This window comes from Xenopus laevis, chromosome 1S, assembly GCF_017654675.1.
Source record: "Xenopus laevis strain J_2021 chromosome 1S, Xenopus_laevis_v10.1, whole genome shotgun sequence".
Classification (NCBI taxonomy): Eukaryota; Metazoa; Chordata; class Amphibia; order Anura; family Pipidae; genus Xenopus; species Xenopus laevis.
Window position 1 is genome coordinate 160,052,373 of NC_054372.1, and position 19,965 is coordinate 160,072,337.

Sequence of the window (19,965 nt, forward strand, 5' to 3'; positions counted from 1 at the left end):
ATTTTAGACTGTTACACTAGCCTATCTCAAGGTAAGCAGGGGATTTTTTAAATAATATCCAAAAGCAAAAAAGAAAGATATTTGCTGCACTCTGGATCAGAAGTTAAAGGGATACTGTCATGGGAAAAAACATTTTTTCCAAAATGAATCAGTTAATAGTGCTGCTCCAGCAGAATTCTGCACTGAAATCCATTTCTCAAAAGAGCAAACAGATTTTTTCATATTCAATTTTGAAATCTGACATGGGGCTAGTAGACATTTTGTAAATTTCCCAGCTGCCCCAAGTCATGTGACTTGTGCTCTGATAAACTTCAATCACTCTTTACTGCTGTACTGCAAGTTGGAGTGATATCACTGTCACGAACACGGTACTTTCAACCACACGTGACTTTAGGTGTGGCTATCAGGAGTCACTCACTCAGTCTCTCACCCACCTTGCACACAGGTTAGACTAACCCAAAAGCACCCCAAACACCAACCAACACCCACAAAACTCATTCGCTGCCACCATCTATCATTCACAGGCGATAGAAACCTAATGTGACCATTCCCCTGTTCTCTCTAACAGGTAATAACTCACAATTCACCAATGCATTAAACACGCTCTCACTATAGTCAGTTAGTTCCAACTGACTCAACAAGTACTTCAGCATGCAGAGGGTTAAGGCTCACAGTTACACTCTTTCAGGCTAGGTTCGTTTAGAGCATCAAAGACAATCTTATTAAATTCTCTTTAATATTATAAAAGGTATAACAGTGCAAAATACAAAAAAGATGTTACAAAAGAGACATACATTCAATAATACAAGTACAAACAGTTGTAAAATAAAAGGGAAAACATGAAAAACCTATACTTAACTCCAAAGATATAGAATTCCTGGTCCTGGAGGCAAGGGGAAACAAACGGGATAACTTCCAATCGCAATTGGTCCTCCAAAGTAAATCCAAAGTTTAGTCAGAAGAGCTGACTATTTATCAGTGATTTCTGGGCATCAGGTAACTGCACACTCCCCCCTCCCTCAGGAATGCAAGGGGCGTGGCCTAGCAGGACACAGATTGAGTTTTTTATGACCTCCTGTGAGTAGGAACTGGACCAAGAATATAATGACCATAACTCTCCATTGGAACATAGGAGAGAGATGATATAATATTCATTGGTTATTAATTCTCTCAGGGATTCCATAGATACTAAACATCAATACTGTGTGACCTGACCCTGCCCAGATATTCACATCTGATAAACAGAGTACCAAACCTAGTCATGTTTGGACTCGTTGGAAGATGAAATTGCCTTGAACCCATCATCAGTTTTTTATACTGTTCGTACAACAGGTATGGGTTCTGTAAGGATAAATATATGTGAGTATACATTATACAGTATGTAACCTTTACTTCACCTTCGAGGGTCTTCCTGGGAACTTTAAGTTCTCACTCCTTGGGCTTCCCCCTCCCCATGGAATGGCTCTTATCAGCCAGGGCTTAGAGGAGGGAATTACAGCTCTGACCCCTCTGACCATAGTGAGAAGAGACCTGTTATGTGTCTGATTTAGATGTTGGCAGAAATATTTCTCATGATACCTTGGCCTGTTTTATTAACTATTACAGGCCTGTATCATGACAATCACCCCCCTCCCTTTTTCCCCCCAGCAGCCAAACAAAAGAACAATGGAAAGGTAACCAGATAGCAGCTCCCTAACACAAGATAACAGCTGCCTGGTAGATCTAAGAACAACACTCAATAGTAAAAACCCATGTCTCACTGAGACACATTCAGTTACATTGAGAAGGAAAAACAGCAGCCTGCCAGAAAGCATTTCTCTCCTAAAGTGCAGGCACAAGTCACATGACCAGGGGCAGCTGGGAAATTGACAAAATGTCTAGCCCCATGTCAGATTTCAAAATTGAATATAAAAAAATCTATTTGCTCTTTTGAGAAATGGATTTCAGTGCAGAATTCTTCTGGAGTAGCACTAATAACTGATGCGTTTTGAAAAAAACATGTTTTCCGATGAAAGGAAAAAAAACTTTGGTGCTTCAGTATGGGACTAAGGCCTGACTTGTTTCAAGTTGAAAACCCTTAATCATACAGATGAAGCTACTTGGATTTGTGAGTTAATTGCGTCATGACTCGGGATTAATTGAAGAAACTGTGTTATCTAAAGTCATCTTAACTCATTTAATGCATTTAACCTTTTCCTTAGCATTCCAAAGCACTATTGTTCACAAAGGTGGCCTCACGAGGAAACTTTGGGCGACTTCGGAAAACGAATTGCCGCGTGTGATTAGCGGCAGCGTTTTTTGATTTTAGCCGGCGCATATTCAGGGAAGGCATTTGGGGAGATTGGTTGCCGCAAAAACGAGGCGATTAGTCGCCAGGCGACCAAATTTCCCCAAAACGCCCTGTGTGGCCTAACCCTTAAGTGGGATATCTGTGTTTAGTTATTCTGTGCCAAAAACACAAACCAAAGTGTCTGCATCTGTAGGCTAAAAATAATTACATCACTATAAACTTTTAAAGGCTCGCATGCAGTGCCATCTAGAGACAATATCATGCATATGCATTCTTAGTTTGTGCTAAATAAATGTAGTTATAATACTTTTCTTTTTAAACAAAATATGAAATATTACATCTGGAATTTAAACCTTGGGGGGACTTGCATCCCAAATTATCTGTTGAGAATGTATTCAACCTGAAGGTATGTCTCTTCAGAGACTATACATTTGTTTAATAAAAGAAAAACAAATTATTGACTGTAATTATTCCCATTGAATTACATGGCATCTTGACACGTGCAGAGTTTTTTAAAAAATTTTCACTCGTGATCTGATAAGCGTGAAAAAGTTTTGGATAATATTTTTTGCTGCAATTTTCATATATTTTCTTACATACAGCCTATAAGTATGGGATTCTCAAAGCTGACTCATGGTCAGGCAACAGAGATAAAAGGCACCAAAGAAAAACAAGGAAGGAGTAAACAGGTATATCAGGGGTGTCCATCGGGATCTACCGGTAGACCTTTAGGGTAAGGTAAGGGCACACTGGGCAATTCGGGAAGAGATTGAGTTGACTGGCGATTAATCGCCTCGACTTTGCGGCTACCAATCTCCCCGAACGCCTTCCCTCACTCTGCCCTAGCTAAAACGAAAAATTGCCGGCGCTAATTACACACGGCAATTCGTTTTCCAAAGTCACCCGAAGTTGCCTCACGAAGAAACTTCGGACGACTTCGAAAAACGAAATTCAAAGACTTGTGGTATTAGCCGCCTATTGACAGTTGTTTATGTAGATATGCAGTTACATAAATGAATGACTGGCAGATGGTTTTCAGAGCACACGTACCAATGATTTTGAACACCACAGTCAGGCAGTGTACTGTGTAAGTAAGGGCAAAAACACGCTAGTGTATTGAACACTTCTCTACTCCTGAGTAATATTAAAGAGGCAGAGAGCAGCAGATCCACTAAAATCAGGCGTTTTCAAGTTCATATAAACAAGCTGCTTTGTGGCAATTGGGGCAGCCATTCAAAACTGAAAAAGGAGAAAGGTCACAGGATACACCATGGATAACAGATAATCTGTTGTAAACAATAGGATTTTTCAGAACGTATGTTATCCATTGTGTATCCTGTGCTTGAATATATATATATAAATATAATCAATTAAGGGAATGACATCACCTTATTAAAGTGACTAGTGCATCCTACATTGTAATTCTTGTAACCAAGTACATTCATATGTCTCAAAGTATGTCACAAAACTGCCAGTATTGCTGGTCTTTTTGAATGCTACATACATGGTTTTTCCATGCACCTGGGTACTCAATAGCTAAAGCGGTGTGCCACCCTGCGCAAATACAGTAGTATTTTTGAAGAAAATACAACAGTTTTACAAGTGCAGGGCAAAAGTACATTATATTTACACTTTCAGTTTTTGGTGTTACAGTTTCTTTAAAGGGGTTGTTCACCTTTGAGATAACTTTTAATATGATGTAGAGAGTGATATTCTGAGACAAGTTTTTGAGTTATTTAGCTGTTTATTCAGCAACTCTTCACTTTGCATTTTAAGCAATCTGGGTGCAAATTCCCCTAGCAACCGTGCATTCATTTAAATAAGAGACTGGAATATGAATAGGAGAGGCCTAAATATAAAGATGAGTAATAAAAAGTAACAATAGCAATACATTTGTAGCCTTACAGAGCATTTGCTTCTTAGAAGGGGTCAGTGACCCCCATTTGAAAGCTGCAAAGAGTCAGAATAAAAAGTCAAATAACTATAAAACTATAAAAAATAAATAATGAAAACCAATTTAAAAGTTGGCCATTCTATATCGTACTAAAAGTTACTAAACGTAATCTTAGTTTTTTTGCTGGTGGATAAGCTGTGTTCAATCGTTCAAATTAAAGTAAGATCATATTCGATCGAATTCGATTCAAAGTATTGGTAAAAAAAAAAACATTTTTCAAAATCCACCAATTGACTCCAAATAGGTTATAGGACAGGGGTATCAGGGGTACTGGCACGTCAGTACGTCTATTAACATCTTCAGCCCTATAGAAGTATGTGAGAGCGGCGCGTCTCTATGTGCCAGTACGTGTTTATTGGTAACACCTTCAGCACACAGGCAGCAGTATAGACCAAGTAGTGGCAGATCATTTCACTAATGTTCCCAAATATTACTGCTATGGCTAAGCAATTCCTGATCACACTGTGCTGGCGGGCATTATTATTAATTTCATGATGGAGGCTGAAGGCCGGTGTAAATTTGAAAAAGGCTGCAATTGGCCCCTGGGCCTGACTTTGGACATGCCTGTTCTAGGAGGTCCCCCATAGGCTAAAACAGCAATTTGGCAGGTTTTAGATGGCGAATGATCAAAGATGAATTTATAAAGAGACAGTACATAATAAATTTCGATTTAATTTTTTTTCAAATTCAAATTGAATTTGGACTATTCCCTAGTCGAAGTACACAAAAATAGCTCAAAATTCAAATTTTTTTTACTTCGAATTTTCAGTTAGGCCCTTGATAAATCTGCCCTTTTCTGTCTGAGTGTGCCAAAGGAATGGACGGCACTCCACTTGAAGAGGAAAAAGTCTTTATTGCAAGCTAAAACAGGGATCAAAGGCCCTACGCGTTTCGGGATACAATCCCTTAATCATAGGCATACATCACAACCACCATATGCCTATGGTGTATGCCTATGATTAAGGGATTGTATCCCGAAACGCGTAGGGCCTTTGATCCCTGTTTTAGCTTGCAATAAAGACTTTTTCCTCTTCAAGTGGAGTGCCGTCCATTCCTTTGGCACAGTTTGAGTGAAGCGGTGGGGACGCTGCGGACTGAGCACCCCTGAAGAGGAGCTGGAGCTGCTATAGGAGGGGAGGCTGAGCGGTCTCCTAGGAGAGACAGAGGAGCCTTTTCTTTCTGAGAGCAAGATTGGCTCCCGTGCCACCATGTGGTGAAGCTGATTTGGCTCATTCATTTGCTGCTGTGGACCGGCTGCTGAAGCAATTGACAGTCACAACCAGGAGAAACTCTGGGATCTTGACAGATGTAAACACGAGGTGTGGGCTCCACATAGGGTTGCCACCTGGCCGGTATTTTACTGGCCTGGCCGGTAAAAATGATGGTTGATCCCAATGTTATTAATAGGGAAAAAAGATAAATTTATAGGAAGGCCGGTATTTTTTTCGGAAAAGGTTGAAACCCTAGTTCCACTATCTGCATATCTGCTGTAAATCTATGTGTCATTATTTGGGCTGGGGCTTGGTGTGTGTTTGAGGAGGTTGTCATTGGCCTTTCAGTCACTCAATGTGTCATCAGCCGGGGAGCTGGGCAGTTGTGTGCAGCCATTTGTATAACAGTTATAGAACAGTTGTTCTGAAAAAACCCGCATCATATTAACTAATAATATTAATACAATTCCCTAAGTACTATCCACTGTCTCTCACCTTCCAAGTGTCTCTGCGGACATTATTGTTTTATTTTATTAAGATTTTTTAAGTGTACGAATTAGGCTATTTTTGGGCTACTTTTAAAATGGCTTTTGGCTAGTTTTTTTGATAGTCTTTGGCTGGTTTTGCAATGTAAACCTAGCAACCCTGCTGTTAACTCACTATTGTCAGGATTTACCAGGATTACTTCCTTTAGCTAAGGGCAGACTAGTGTATTGAGTGCTTCTCTCCGCCTGAGGAAAATTAACAAGATGGAGAGAAGCGGGGGGGTGCTGTTGTTAGGGGGGAGGGGGCAGCTTTGGGGGGTGCTGTTGGTAGGGAGTAGCTTTGGGGGTGCTGTTGGTAGGGAGTAGTTTTGGGGGTGCTGTTGGTAGGGAGTAGTTTTGGGGGTGCTGTTGGTAGGGAGTAGGGGGCAGTTTTGGGAGGTGGAGTTGTTAGGGAGGAGGGGTCCTTTTGGGGGGTTATAAGGGGTTGGTAGGTGTTCAGTTTTGGGGGGTGGTGCTGTTGTTAGGAAGTAGGGGTCAGTTTTGGGGGGGTGGAGTTGTTAGGGAATAGGGGGCAGTTTGGGAGGTAACAAGGGGGTTCAGTTTTGGGGCGGGGGTAGGGTTTCCACCCGGCCGGTATTTTACTGTCCTAGCCGGTAAAACACCTGCCAAGGCCGGTATTACAAATTTACCGGCAATGAAGCAGCCAGTAAATTTGTAATACCCTTCAAAAGACCCCTCAGCCTGCCCCCAATCCCCTGTAATCTTAGTTTTTCTGACTTTGTCCCCTATCTGAAAATATCGGCACCGTAGCCACGCCACCTTTTGCGTCACAGTCCCACCCCTTTTGACATCACTATCCGCCCCTTTTTGTTCCCGCCCCCCACCGTCCGACCCTAACAGGGGTAGTGTTGTTAGGGAGTAAAGGGCAGTTTTGGGAGCTACGCAATATGTTGGCGCTATATAAATACATGTTAATAATAATAATAAAAAGCGGATGTGCTGAAGTCAGGGGCTTCCTGTATCTGTATGGTTTCAGAGAAGCAGTCAATATGCTAGTCTGCCCTTGCCCCAGGCTACGCGTGCTTGTTCTAAGCTAAATGCACATTTTCCGTGGGCAACTCTCTGCATTTGTTGCACTAGTACCAGACGACGTTTCTGGCTGACGAAGACTCATGCTTTGCACAAAGGGATTGTGGGAGTTGTCGTGTTACAGAAAGTTGACGCACGCGCACTGCATTTTCTGCACGGCTAGTTTAGTTTAATGAACGATAAAGGCGGTGCCCGTGTAGTACAAACACTTCGGCTCAACCAACATCCCTATTTTTCTTATCGCTACTTGCACCTTCTCTTTTCCCCTTTCCAAGGGTCACCTGACAACCCCACCCAGCTGTGCCCCGGATGTTACGCTTAGTGCGCATGCGTCTTCCCCAACCAACACGTACACAATGCGCTGAGCGTTTCCGGGGCAACCTTACTGTTTCCGGCTTTGTGTCTCTCTCCCTCTGTCCCAGTCATTCTCCTCCTCTGCCACGCCAACAGCAGCTGCTTGTCATCCGTACATCCGGGACATTGCCGCGGTGAGTCATTACCGGGAGTTGGGGGCTTTAGTGCAGGGACCAAGCTGTGAGGCCCGGGCTCCGTGTGGCAGGTGCAGAGTGTGATGTCAATCGGATACCTGTTTGGACGGCAGCTTCTTCCTTTCTAGGCCTGACGCGCACAAAGCATTTAGCGGCATAATTAGTATTTGTCGCACAGAACCCTACTGGCTTACGCTTTTTGGCTTGACGTGAGTGGAACTGAATGAATTCTAGTTATTTAGACTGCTTGTCTGTTCCTGCCATGGGCGTGAATCCTCACAGTCTGCTCTACATCAGCAGCTCAACAACCGGTGTGTGACAGTGGGAGGGTGACTGAACCTGTAGTTGTTGGGGGTCTGGAATCAAGACGCTCCTATGGGATAATGGTTTGTGCCGCACTTCAATCTGTCCCTGATGTACAGGCCACATCACTCATGATTTATGGGGTCCTAAACAGAATTGCCGCAGAGCCTGTGAATATCTCATTATGACATTCTCCTCTGTGGTGCTGAATTGTGTGTCTGAGATCCATTGCATGCTATTACACGTATACAGTATGCATTGGATGGAGGTGCATCTTGCCAGTAGGTGATGGACATTCTTTAGCCATTCTTAAAGGAACAGTAACACTTAAAAAAATTAGTGTTTTAAAGGAATGACAATGAAATGTAGCGTTGCTAAGCACTGGTAAAACTAGTGTTGATTCAGAAAATCTACTATAGTTTATATAAACAAACTGCTTTGTAGCTATGGTTGCCATCTGGCCGGGGCCAGTATTACAAATTTACCCGCAATGTAGCTGCTGGTAAATTTGTAATACCCCTTACAAAAGCCCTTGGCCTGGCCCAAATCCACTCAAAAATTACCTTTTTGCCTCCTTCTGGTCATTGTGCATTGTGGCCCCTCCCCTTTTTACATCACAACCCGCCCCTTTTTACATAACGGCCCACCCTTTTGTTCCCTCCCCCACCAATAGCCGGTGGAAATTTTATTAACAGGTGGCAACCCTATTTATAGCTATGGGGGCAGCCATTCAACCACAGGATACACAGTAGATAACAGATACATTCTGAAGAATCCCATTGTATACTGTAGCACTTATCTGTTATCTACTGTGTAGCCTGTGCCCTTTCTCATTTATCCACTTTGAATGGCTGCCCCCATGGCTACACTGCAACTCATTTATATAAACTGTATGTGTGTTTCTGAAGCTAATACATATTTCTGTTTTTACTAGAGCAAGGCTTTCAGGGAAAATATTCTGGGTGCAGAAAATATTTGGTACTGACACGTTCCTATGATATTTACAGGAACTTTAATAACAGTATCCCTTTAATATATTTTTTTCCCATGTATTCAATATTATGTTTACTTCTATGCAATGAACAAACTGTAGAACTTTCTTTTTTAACTGCAGAATGTGTAACCTGTTTTACTTGCAGAAGTCACATATGGCAGGGTTATGCCGCTGTTAAATACTGATCTTGTTTCCAGTGATTGTAGCAAATATGCAATTTTATTTTTGAGCAAAATCTGTAATGTATAAACTTATACCAATGGGACGCACTTATCGAGAAGTCAATCACTTTTCTTTTTCACATTAAATCAGTTTTGTTTCCTACAATACAACATAATATTCTGCACCTCCTTCCCTATTGGTAGATTTGCTAGAGTTGTGCATGTGTAAACCATATACCAATTTCTATGTATCCTAACTTGTTAGGGGAGGTTCAGGTTCTGTTTTCTATTAGTACTCAAAAGAGCTACTTTTTAATAATGTTTCATTTTTCATTTGTTCATTCTTTGTATGTTTATTTTTGTTTTAGCTGGTTCTTGAAGCTATGGAAAGGGGCACCATGTGGAGGCTGCAATGTCTAATGAAGGAGTTGAGGTGGTGGTCTTTCCTCTCCTTCATGTTGTTCAGCTTCGGATGTGTCAGAGCCTCAGAACTCACTTTTGAGCTGCCTGATAATGCCAAACAGTGCTTCTATGAGGATATTACTCAAGGAACCAAGTGTACACTGGAATTTCAGGTAATGTAGACAAAATCATTTTTAATCTTTCTCCTCTACCTGCTTTTGTTATTATGCGTAAATTATGTTACTCGTGCTTCTCTAGAACGCAAGTATGATTTAGAAGTACAGTTCTATACCAGCTATTTGTACTGGGTAGGTTTGATTGTTGCAGTAGTCCTGTTATGGAAAGGTAATCAACTACTTGCCTGAAATGATTATTTGTGCACATTACTTTACACTTCCTGAGAAGGCTATCTTTGTCACAGAATGCCATAGATTTTAGCAAATTTAGGTGTTTGCGTCCATATGTTGTGATTGCATTGCACGGGGCTGCAGATATATACTTTAGGGCTATGTTCTACTCGTTTTTTGTTCAGACTCCATCTTCAGTAAAGAAGCTGCAATAAAATTTCTTATTCTGCCATGCACCTACTTAAGGGGTAAACGACCACAGACACCTGTATTATCTTTCTGATTCAGGGAGGAGGGAGCACCCAAATTAAACCCAACTATTAAAGTACATTTTAGGAAAAAATGTTCTTTTATGTTAAAGCAAGTACAGCACAGTGCAATGTAAGAGTGTTTGCACAATTAAATGAAATGCAATAATTGCATCTCTTTGAATAAGTATGAACATGTGGAAATTATTACCCTCTAAAGGTGTTGCAATTGAGCAAACAGAGCGATGGTACGGACATATTTAATTGTAAAAACTGCAAAAAAAAAGTACAAAAAAGAAGTGCCTGCAATAGAACGGTGGCACAGAATCCCCACTCTTACAGTTCCTCTAGTATTGTTGAGCTCTCACAAAGCTAATTCATTCCCAAGAACTGTAAGTTTTATTAGCACAGTCATGCAGCAACTGCTGAGCTGGCCTTTGCATATTCAGCTCTATTAGCAACAGTCATTAATTCTGTTTGAGATTAACCAGTCAAACTGGTTACACCAAAGAAAAGATTCAAGGATTATGTGATTATTTGTCTATTAAAAGTAGGTACACTTTCATGTTTTTCTCTTTGAGGGTTGGGGCAGACTAGCAGATTCGGGGAGATTTAGTCGCCTGGCGACTAATAGCCTCTTCTGCGTGGTGACAATTTCCCCCGAACTGCCTTCTGTCTGCCTTTCGTATGCTTGAATGAAGAATTGCCTGCGCTAATACACTCGTGGCGCTTCGATTTCCGAAGTTGCCTCACGAGGAAACTTCGGGTGACTTCGGACTTTCCAACCCAGAAAAGGCGATTAGTCGCCAGGCGACTAAATCTCCCTGAATCTGCTTGTCTGCTCCAACACTTACGTATCTGGACAAGAGTTGGGTGTTTCCTAAATGAACCTGTCAGCATTTAGAAACAGCCGTTTTAAGGGTTTAGTAAACTGCTAGAAACTATATACTCAAATATACATTCTTTGTTTATTTCAGCAGATTAAACATTCTTGTTTTTTGCCAAAATGTGATCTGAATAAAGACAGAGGTTCTGCTACAGAACACAATTGGCACACAGTAACAGCTGTATTCGGCTTTTAAAGAAGAACTAAACCCTAAAAATGTATATAGCTAAAATGCTATAATTCATATACTGAATATTGATACTTAATGTACCAGCCTAAAGTTTCAGCTTCTCAATAGCAGCAATGATCCAGGACTTCAAACTTGTCACAGGGGGTCACCATCTTGGAAAGTGTCTGCGACACTCACATGCTCAGTGGGCTCTGAGAAGCTGTAAAGAAGCTAAATTTAGGGGTCGTTTTAAATTATGAAGCAGAAAATTAGTTTGACCTGTAAAATAAGCTGATGCTACAATGTTGATTATTAAATTCTGATGCTAGTTGCACTGGTTTCTGTGCTGCCATGTAGTAATTATCTCTATTAATTACTAATCAGTTTGTTCTTTAATTCATGCTGTATATATTTTATTTAGAATAACACAGAATTACATGGCTTGATGCATTGTATTTTATAATAATGGTTACATTTATTACAAGATACAATGCTATTACAAGCAAAGAGCATAGCTTCTTTATATTTGTCAGTTGTATCTGAATTCTAGTCAGTCTTGTTTTATTTGTTTGGATTGTTTGTACAACTTATAAATTAATTAGGGATGCACCGAATCCACTATTTTGGATTCGCAAACCCCCGAATCCTTCGTGAAAGATTTGGCCGAATACTGAACCGAATCGGAATCCTAATTTGCAATGTGCAAATTAGGTGTGTGAAGGGGGAAAACAGCTTTTACTTCCTTGTTTTGTGACAAAAAGTCACTAAATTTCCCTTCCGCCCCGAATTTGCATATGCAAATTAGGATTCGGATTCGGTTCAGTATTCGGCCAAATCTTTCACGAAGGATTCGGGGGTTTGCGAATCCAAAAAACTGGCAGAACACAAGAGCAATTGAATGGGGCAGTATCTGAAGCCTCCAACTCTTAACCAGTCTCTGGATGGGTGGGGAAATTCCAAGCTTAGACTGGGCTAACAAAAAAAAATCTTTGAAGTTTGTTTTTTAACACAAGAATGGCAAAGTTCTTTAAGAAGAGTGCTTCGCTTCTTCTCAAAATTTAAAGGTACAGTAACACCAAAAAAATTAAAGTGTTTAAAGGATTGACAATATAACATACTGTTGCCCTGCACTGGTAAAATTTGTGTTTTTGCTATCTACACAGTAGATAATAGTTAAGTTATGCAGAATCCCATTGTGTAATACACATCGTATCTGCTATTCATCCTGTGTCTTTCTCCGTTTTCAGCTTTGAATGGCTGCCCCCATGGCTATAACAAACAAGGGAAAGTTGTGCTCACCACTATTTTTTAAAACCATTAGGCGGGGGTGCAATGAGGGTGTGACCACAAAATACATATAGTCAACTACAAGAGGTCCTCTGCACTCAACCCATTATCAATATATTTAAGACAGAGACATTTTGTGCATACTGCTACTAAAAAATGCCTTACCCTTTAAACAACACAGGGATTGTTTGTCCATATATTGCAATATATTTAAGCTGGCCAACTACGTCAAAGTCATCCCATATCTGGCCAGTCCTACGCTTAATTTTCATCTGACTCATTAAGAATTCAATTGCTTAATTATACGTTTTACCAAGGGACTAAGTTTTACCTGCAACTTACTAGCTGCTTTCAAAGTAAAACTCCCAAACTTGGCTGCCCTTTTATTAGACACCAGTGGGATCACCTGACTATAGCTGGGAAGGGTGGGAGCTACAACATGGAGCTGGTCACTGCTCCTGTAGAACTATAACAAACAAGGGAAAGTTGTGCTCACCACTATTTTTTAAAACCATTAGGCGGGGGTGCAATGAGGCTGTGACCACAAAATACATATAGTCAACTACAAGAGGTCCTCTGCACTCAACCCGTTATCAATATATTTAAGACAGAGACATTTTGTGCATACTGCTACTAAAAGATGCCTTACCCTTTAAACAACACAGGGATTGTTTGTCCATATATTGCAATATATTTAAGCTGGCCACCCTTCCAGCTCCCACCCTTTCCAGCTATAGTCAGGTGATCCCACTGGTGTCTAATAAAAGGGCAGCCAAGTTTGGGAGTTTTACTTTGAAAACAGCTAGTAAGTTGCAGGTAAAACTTAGTCCCTTGGTAAAATGTATAATTAAGCAATTGAATTCTTAATGAATCAGATGAAAATTAAGCGTAGGACTGGCCAGATATGGGATGACTTTGACGTAGTTGGCCAGCTTAAATATATTTCAATATATGGAAAACAATCCCTGTGTTGTTTAAAGGGTAAGGCATTTTTTAGTAGCAGTATGCACAAAATGTCTCTGTCTTAAATATATTGATAATGGGTTGAGTGCAGAGGACCTCTTGTAGTTGACTATATGTATTTTGTGCCCCCATGGCTACACAGCAGTTTGTTTATATAAACTATATTAGAGTTTTGTGAAGCAAACACTACAGTTGTACCTTTGCAAGGCAACAGTACATTATATTTTCATTATTTTAAAACACTTTTTGGTGTTACTGTTCCTCCTTCAAGCAATGTTATAGGCTTGTACAAGAAATGACATACAATATATGAAATGATATAGTTGTTTCTAAGCAACAACATAGTTTTTACCAAACATCATTCATTGCTACATGAACCCACAATATAACTACAAATAGCCAGAGGAATATGTGCAGTTGTAATGCATCAAGTGCTTGGGTGGACAATGAACTTTACACAACAGTACTGTACACAGGACCAGCACGGGTACATACCCTTTGACAATGATCTCAAGAAAGAGGGTATGTGCCAATTTTGTTTTTTTTATAGGGGACCTTCACCTTCCAAACATTTCTATGAGTTGTTTTCAGATTGTTCATCATAAACAAATGTTTTTTTCAATTGCTTTCCATCTTTTATTTTATACCATTTTTTCAAATTTAAAGTTGAATGTTCCTCTCTGGTGTTTGTCTGGCTGCTCAGTAATTCAGGAGCATTCTGAACTGTTACAATTTGCTACATTTAGTTGATGCATTTCACAGCAGCATCTGTGGAATATTATCAACTATTGTATCAATTCTAACAGCTGCCTTTACTGAAACTCAGGAATTCTGCTCAGAAGGGAAGATAACAAATGTATCAATTTAGAATCAATTTAGTCATTGACTAGGCTTGGGCGAACTTAACCTGTTTCTTTTCGCCAAAAATGCGCCGATGGCAAAATTTTGCCGCCGCACAAGTCTATGGGCATCAAAAATTTTTGACATGCGCCGCAATACATTGTTTAAAAGCAAAATTATTTTTCTTAATGTCAAAAGTAGACATTAAGAAGTCCTAAAAGTAGATGAAGAAAACCTAATTAAATAAATGAAACAAAAATGATTATATTTGGTCATGTATTTATTGGGACAAGAAAATGATCCAATAACATCTGCATGTGGCAAAAGGAAGTGAATCCTTAGGATTATCATATATTTTGATCGGTGAAATCAGAGTCTGGTGTTTTCAGTCAGTGGGATGACAATAAGGTGTGAGTGAGAGACCCTGTTTTATTTTAAAGAAGAGGATCCAGCAAAACCTGATCACACGCGCAACAAAGTAGGTGTCTTGTGGACCTCAGAAAAAGTTGTTGTTGCCCAGACTAGTTGTTGTTGCTAGACAGATAGATTGGAAGTGGAGGAAATTCAAGGCCGTTGTTACCCTACCCAGAAGTGGTTGACCATCAAATATAACTCCAACTGCAAGGCGGCTAAAGTCTGAGAGGTTACAAGGGAACCCTGGGTAACTTCTAAGCAACTGAAGACCTGTCTCGCATTGGCGATTGTTGATATTCATGAGTCCACCATCAGGAGAACACTGAACAGCAATGGTGTGTATGGCAGGGTAGCAAGGAGAAAGCTCTCCCCCAAAAAGATTTCTGAATGTCTACAGATTGCTAAAGATCATGTGGACGAACTAGAGGGTTACAGGAAGAATGGTTTATGGGCAGATGAACCCAAAATAGAACTTTTTCTTTGCATTCCAGCATAAAAACTATATCCCATCTGTGAAACTTTGTGGGGGGGGGGGGTAGTGATCTGGTTTGTGGCTGCTTGACATCATTGATGGACAATGAATTGTGAATTATATCAGAGAATTCTAAAGGAAAGTGTCAAGACATCTGTCAGTGAGCTGAATCTTAAGAGACGGTGGGTCATGCAGCAAGACAACGATCCTAAACATGCAAGTTGTTTTACGAAAGAATGGTTGAAGAAGAATAAAGTGAATGTTCTGGAATGTCCAAGTGAAAGTCCTGACGATATTTAAATGAAGTGTTGGGGAAAGACCTAAAGTGAGTGTTTCATGTGAGGAAACCCACCAACATCCAAGAGCAGAAACTGTTCTGTATGGAGGAATGAATTAAAATGTGCAGGACTGATCATCGGTTACAGCAAAAATTTAGTTGCAGTTTTTGCTGCACCAGGGGGGTCACCTCACATTGAGCAAAAGTAAATGAATACTGATTCAATTACTTTTGTTTTGCCTCACACAGATATGTTATTGGATCATTTTTTTCAATAAATACATGAAAGTACTCTTGTCTTGATGAAATAATTAGAGGTTTATTTTATTTTGCAGACCTCCATAAAAAAACCAATAAGCAAGACTCTTGTTTAACACAGTTCAGAGACTTGCAAAGCAGACTGATACAAAAAAGAAAATAAAACCTGGTATTTACATCATACAGCAGTTCTTAGAAGCAGCACTTCCAACTTTACAAATGACTCTCTGCTTGCACATCCCTCCAGACTTGTATAGGAGTAAGAACTGCCACAGTGCACTGCAGCATTCCCTTTAAATTTCAGGAAGTGCTGCTGGCCTGCCTCTAAGGGTAGGACTCGTCGAGTCCTACCCTTAGAGGTGCAAGCTCCACACCCAGGTGCATCACAGCTATGGAAATACCTACAATTTTAAAACTGCACTTGCTATTAAGCTGGTTTTTTTTTTTAAAATCTTCCACAGCTATATAGTTAATGCAAAATGCATTAAATTTCCAATACTCTATCCCCCTTATGTAATAAAAGGCACTAAAGGTGGCCATAGATGCAAAGATCCGCTCGTTTGGCGATGTTGCCAAACGAGCGGATCTTTCCCCGATATGCCATTAACAGGCATGGCTATATCGGGGGTAATCTGATTGTTCGGCCGTATGGCCGAACAATCAGATTACGATGTGCCATGAGCTCCGGCGGGATTGGTTGGGTCAAAATCAAACCTGACCGATCGACCAAACGACGATCTCCGCCGGGCGAAAGATGTCGGCACACGCCACACACAATCTGAAAATCGTACGAATCCTCAATTTGTACGATCGGATCTGTGTGTCTATGGCCACCTTAAGTTTGCTAGTTGCAGTAACCCATAGCGACCAATAAGATGTTTGCTTTTGAACAGGTGACCAGTAAATTCTACCTGCTGATTGGTTGCTATTGGTTACTGCTCCTGGGCAAACATAAAGCCTTTTATTACATAACCCCCTAAATGCTCTAGCACAGTGATCCCTAACCAGTAGCTCGTTAGCAACAAGTTGCTCCCCAACCCCTTGGATATTGCTCTCAGTGGCCTCAAAGCAGGTGCTTGAATTCCAGGCTTTTACCTGCATAAAAAACAGATGTACTGCCAAACAGAGTCTCCTTTAGGCTGCCAGTCAACATAGGGGCTACCAATAGCCAATCACCACCCTTATTTGGCACCACCCAGGAACATTTTTCATTCTTGTGTTGCTCCCCAAATCTTTTTACACATGAATGTTGCTCACGGGTGAAAAAGGTAGGGGACCCCTTTTCTAGCATTTACCTTACACACATTTAAATACATTTAAGGTTTCTAACACAAACTATCTTAATTAAATGCATTGTTCACAGCTGCTGGCAGATTCAGAGTAAAGAATGAAAAGCGTATTAGGTGGCCAGCCTAATGGAGAGCAGGAAAAGTGACAGAAAGGAATTACCCCATTCACCCAAAATAGGTCTGACAGTCCATGTGAACCCTTGCATTAAAACCAGTGTAACAGACTTTATCACACATTACAAACAGATCGAAGCATTTCACATGAATTCACATCTCCACAATGACCAAATATAACCATTTGCGTTTCATTTGATTTGTTTAACTAGGTTTTCTTCGACTTTTAGGGCTTGTTTAAAAATCAGATACATTTTTTTGGTCACGTTCATATAAAAATTTAGATGATTTTAAAGGGTTCACACACAAACGTTCAAGCACCACTGTGCTTCTTTTAAAGCATTATCATTATAATCTTCACTGAAAGTTCTTTTGTGTCTCCTTTTGGCAGGTGATCACTGGTGGGCATTATGATGTGGACTGCAGACTAGAGGATCCTGATGGAAATGTATTGTACAAAGAGATGAAGAAGCAGTATGACAGTTTTACCTTTACTGCAACCCGCAATGGGACCTACAAGTTTTGTTTCAGCAATGAATTCTCCACATTCACACACAAGACAGTCTACTTCGATTTCCAGGTTGGAGATGACCCTCCTCTTTTCCCCAATGAGAACCGGGCTACTGCTCTTACTCAGGTAAGTGGTAAATGTCTGTTTTGCTGGTTTATTTCCAGACCTTCAAAGTCACGTGACTTTGAGCATTCAGATTTGGCAAAATTTAGCATTCCTAATATTTGTTGTATATTTTGATGCAGGAAAGCATTCATGAATGTACTTATTAACACTGAGTGACCCCTAGAGGACATTTATCAAGGGTCGAATTCAAATTCATGTTTTTTTAATCTCCCTTAATTTCCAATGAATTTGCAATTCGACTTGCCTAAATGTATTAATAAAATCGAATTATTTAAACTCGAACGAATTTAAACAACCCGAAAACTCTAATCAATTTCGATTCCGTTTCGATCAAACTCTATTCGAGTTTTTTCCCCCCCCGAAAAGAACTTGAATGTTAGGAAAGCTCCAAATTGATCCCTGGACCTCTCCCATTGACTTAAACAGCTATTTAACAGGTTTTAGGTGACGAATAGTCAAATTCTTAATGGGCCAGAGTATGATAAATTTCGAAAATCGAATTCAAATTTTTTTTAAAAAACTCAAATCGAGTTTGGATAATTCCCTAGTCGAATTTGACTAGTTTTAACCATAAAAAAAATCCGCCCCCTAGTGTTTCAGTTGGGTGTGCATGTGGAGATTTATCTTTTTTATGTCTGATTTATGTTTAATTCCTTGGACCTTTTATTTTGGCAGATGGAATCTTCCTGCGTTTCCATCCATGAGGCACTGAAGTCTGTAATTGATTATCAGACACATTTTCGACTTAGAGAGGCGCAGGGACGCAGCAGGGCCGAAGATCTGAATAGCAGAGTAGCCTATTGGTCTGTAGGGGAGGCTATTATCCTTCTTGTTGTAAGCATCGGACAAGTATTCTTGCTGAAAAGCTTCTTCTCTGATAAAAGAACCACTACAACCCGCGTTGGATCATAACCAATGTTTCTCAGGATGCCCTGCTTACAATACTATTTGCACCCAACTGCAAAGGTTTTTTTTTTTTTTTGATGTTTGTTCCTGGTTACCTGTAAGTAAAGAACTGTATATATTGGTAAAACTATATTTTACCTTTTAGACTCCACTGTAGCTGGCCCTTAAAAAAAAAAAAAAAAAAAAAGTTGTTTTTTTTAATTATTATTTTTTTTTTTTTGAAAGGGTGGTAACTTTTATTTGAACCGTTTTGGGGATTTTTTTATTTTTAAACTTTGATTTCCATGTGAAACATTTAACTCTTAAGGTTAATATATTGTCAATTTCTCAAGAATACTTCTGTCTGCTCTTATTTATTAGTCCCACATACTCCGAAATTCTCATTATATTAGCAGTTTAGTTTTTGAATGCCCAACCTAATTAATTTTTGTTTCAATATAAACGTATCCCATTTACATTCTCCATAGTCAGACGAGCTTTTCCACACTGAGGCTTCTGATAGTGTTACCCTGAACAAATGGTAACACGTATGTTATTCTTTCAGACTACATTGCTGTAGACAGGAGGTTTGCTCAGGCCCCACTAAATGTGCATGTCTTCTTTCAGCTGTGAAATTTTCGTCTCCAGGAAAACCCTTCTCACAACTGCCATCATGCTTAAAGGGGTACTGTTTTTTTTCAAAATGCATGAGTTAATAATGCTGCTCCAGCAAACTTCTGCACTGAAATCCATTTCTCAAAAGAGCAAATAGATTTTTTTTATATTCAATTTTGATATCTGACATTGGGCTAGACATATTGTCAGTTTCCCAGCTGTCCCAGTCATGTGACTTGTGCCAGTACATTAGGATGGAACTACTTTCTGGCAGGCTGTTATTTCTCCTACTTAATGTAACTGAATCAGTCTCAGTGGGACTTGGCTTTTACTATTAGTTGTTGTTGTTCTTAGATCTACCAGGGAACTGTTATCTTGTGTTAGGGAGCTGCTATCTCGTTACCTTCCCATTGTTCTGTTGTTAGGCTGCTGGGGGGGGGGGTGATATCACTCCAATTTGCAGTAAAGAGTGACTGAAGTTTATCAGAGCACAAATCACATGACTGAGGGCAGCTGGGAAATTGGCAATATGTCTAGCCACGTCAGATTTCAAAATTGAATATAACAAAATCTGTTTGCTCTTTTGAGAAATGGATTTCAGTGCAGAATTCTGCTGGAGCAGCACTATTAACTGATGTGTTTTGAAAAAAACATGTTTTCCCCTGACAGTATCCTTTTTAAAATTTGGATTTGAGAGAGAGAGAGTTGACTTGCACAGTTTATTTTTTAAAGGAAACTATAAAGTATTTTACCACTTGTGAAATTCTAGCCTAGAGTTTGCCTTTTCATATGGAAAGAAATTATTTTTATTGCAGTGCTTCATGCAATTCTTATTTTTTGTTCTGCTTGGGACCCGGAACTTTAAAGTTGTGTTCAGTGCTGTACCC

General features: G+C 39.9%; 1 protein-coding gene across 2 annotated transcripts; it reads left to right on the forward strand.

Moving 5' to 3' along the window:
* The first annotated feature begins 7,358 nt into the window (after window positions 1-7,358).
* On the forward strand, window positions 7,359-18,818 carry tmed7.S (transmembrane p24 trafficking protein 7 S homeolog). 2 transcript variants are annotated; one of them, XM_018244303.2, is made up of 4 exons: window positions 7,359-7,517; window positions 9,344-9,550; window positions 17,333-17,578; window positions 18,254-18,818. In XM_018244303.2, the coding sequence occupies exons 2-4, from the start codon at window positions 9,359-9,361 to the stop codon at window positions 18,488-18,490; spliced, it is 675 nt and encodes a 224-aa protein (XP_018099792.1). In that variant the 5' UTR covers window positions 7,359-7,517; window positions 9,344-9,358; the 3' UTR covers window positions 18,491-18,818. The 2 variants fall into 2 exon arrangements, with proteins under 2 accessions (XP_018099792.1, XP_018099793.1); XM_018244304.2 differs by lacking the exon at window positions 7,359-7,517 and adding an exon at window positions 7,571-7,726.
* The last annotated feature ends 1,147 nt before the right edge of the window (window positions 18,819-19,965 follow it).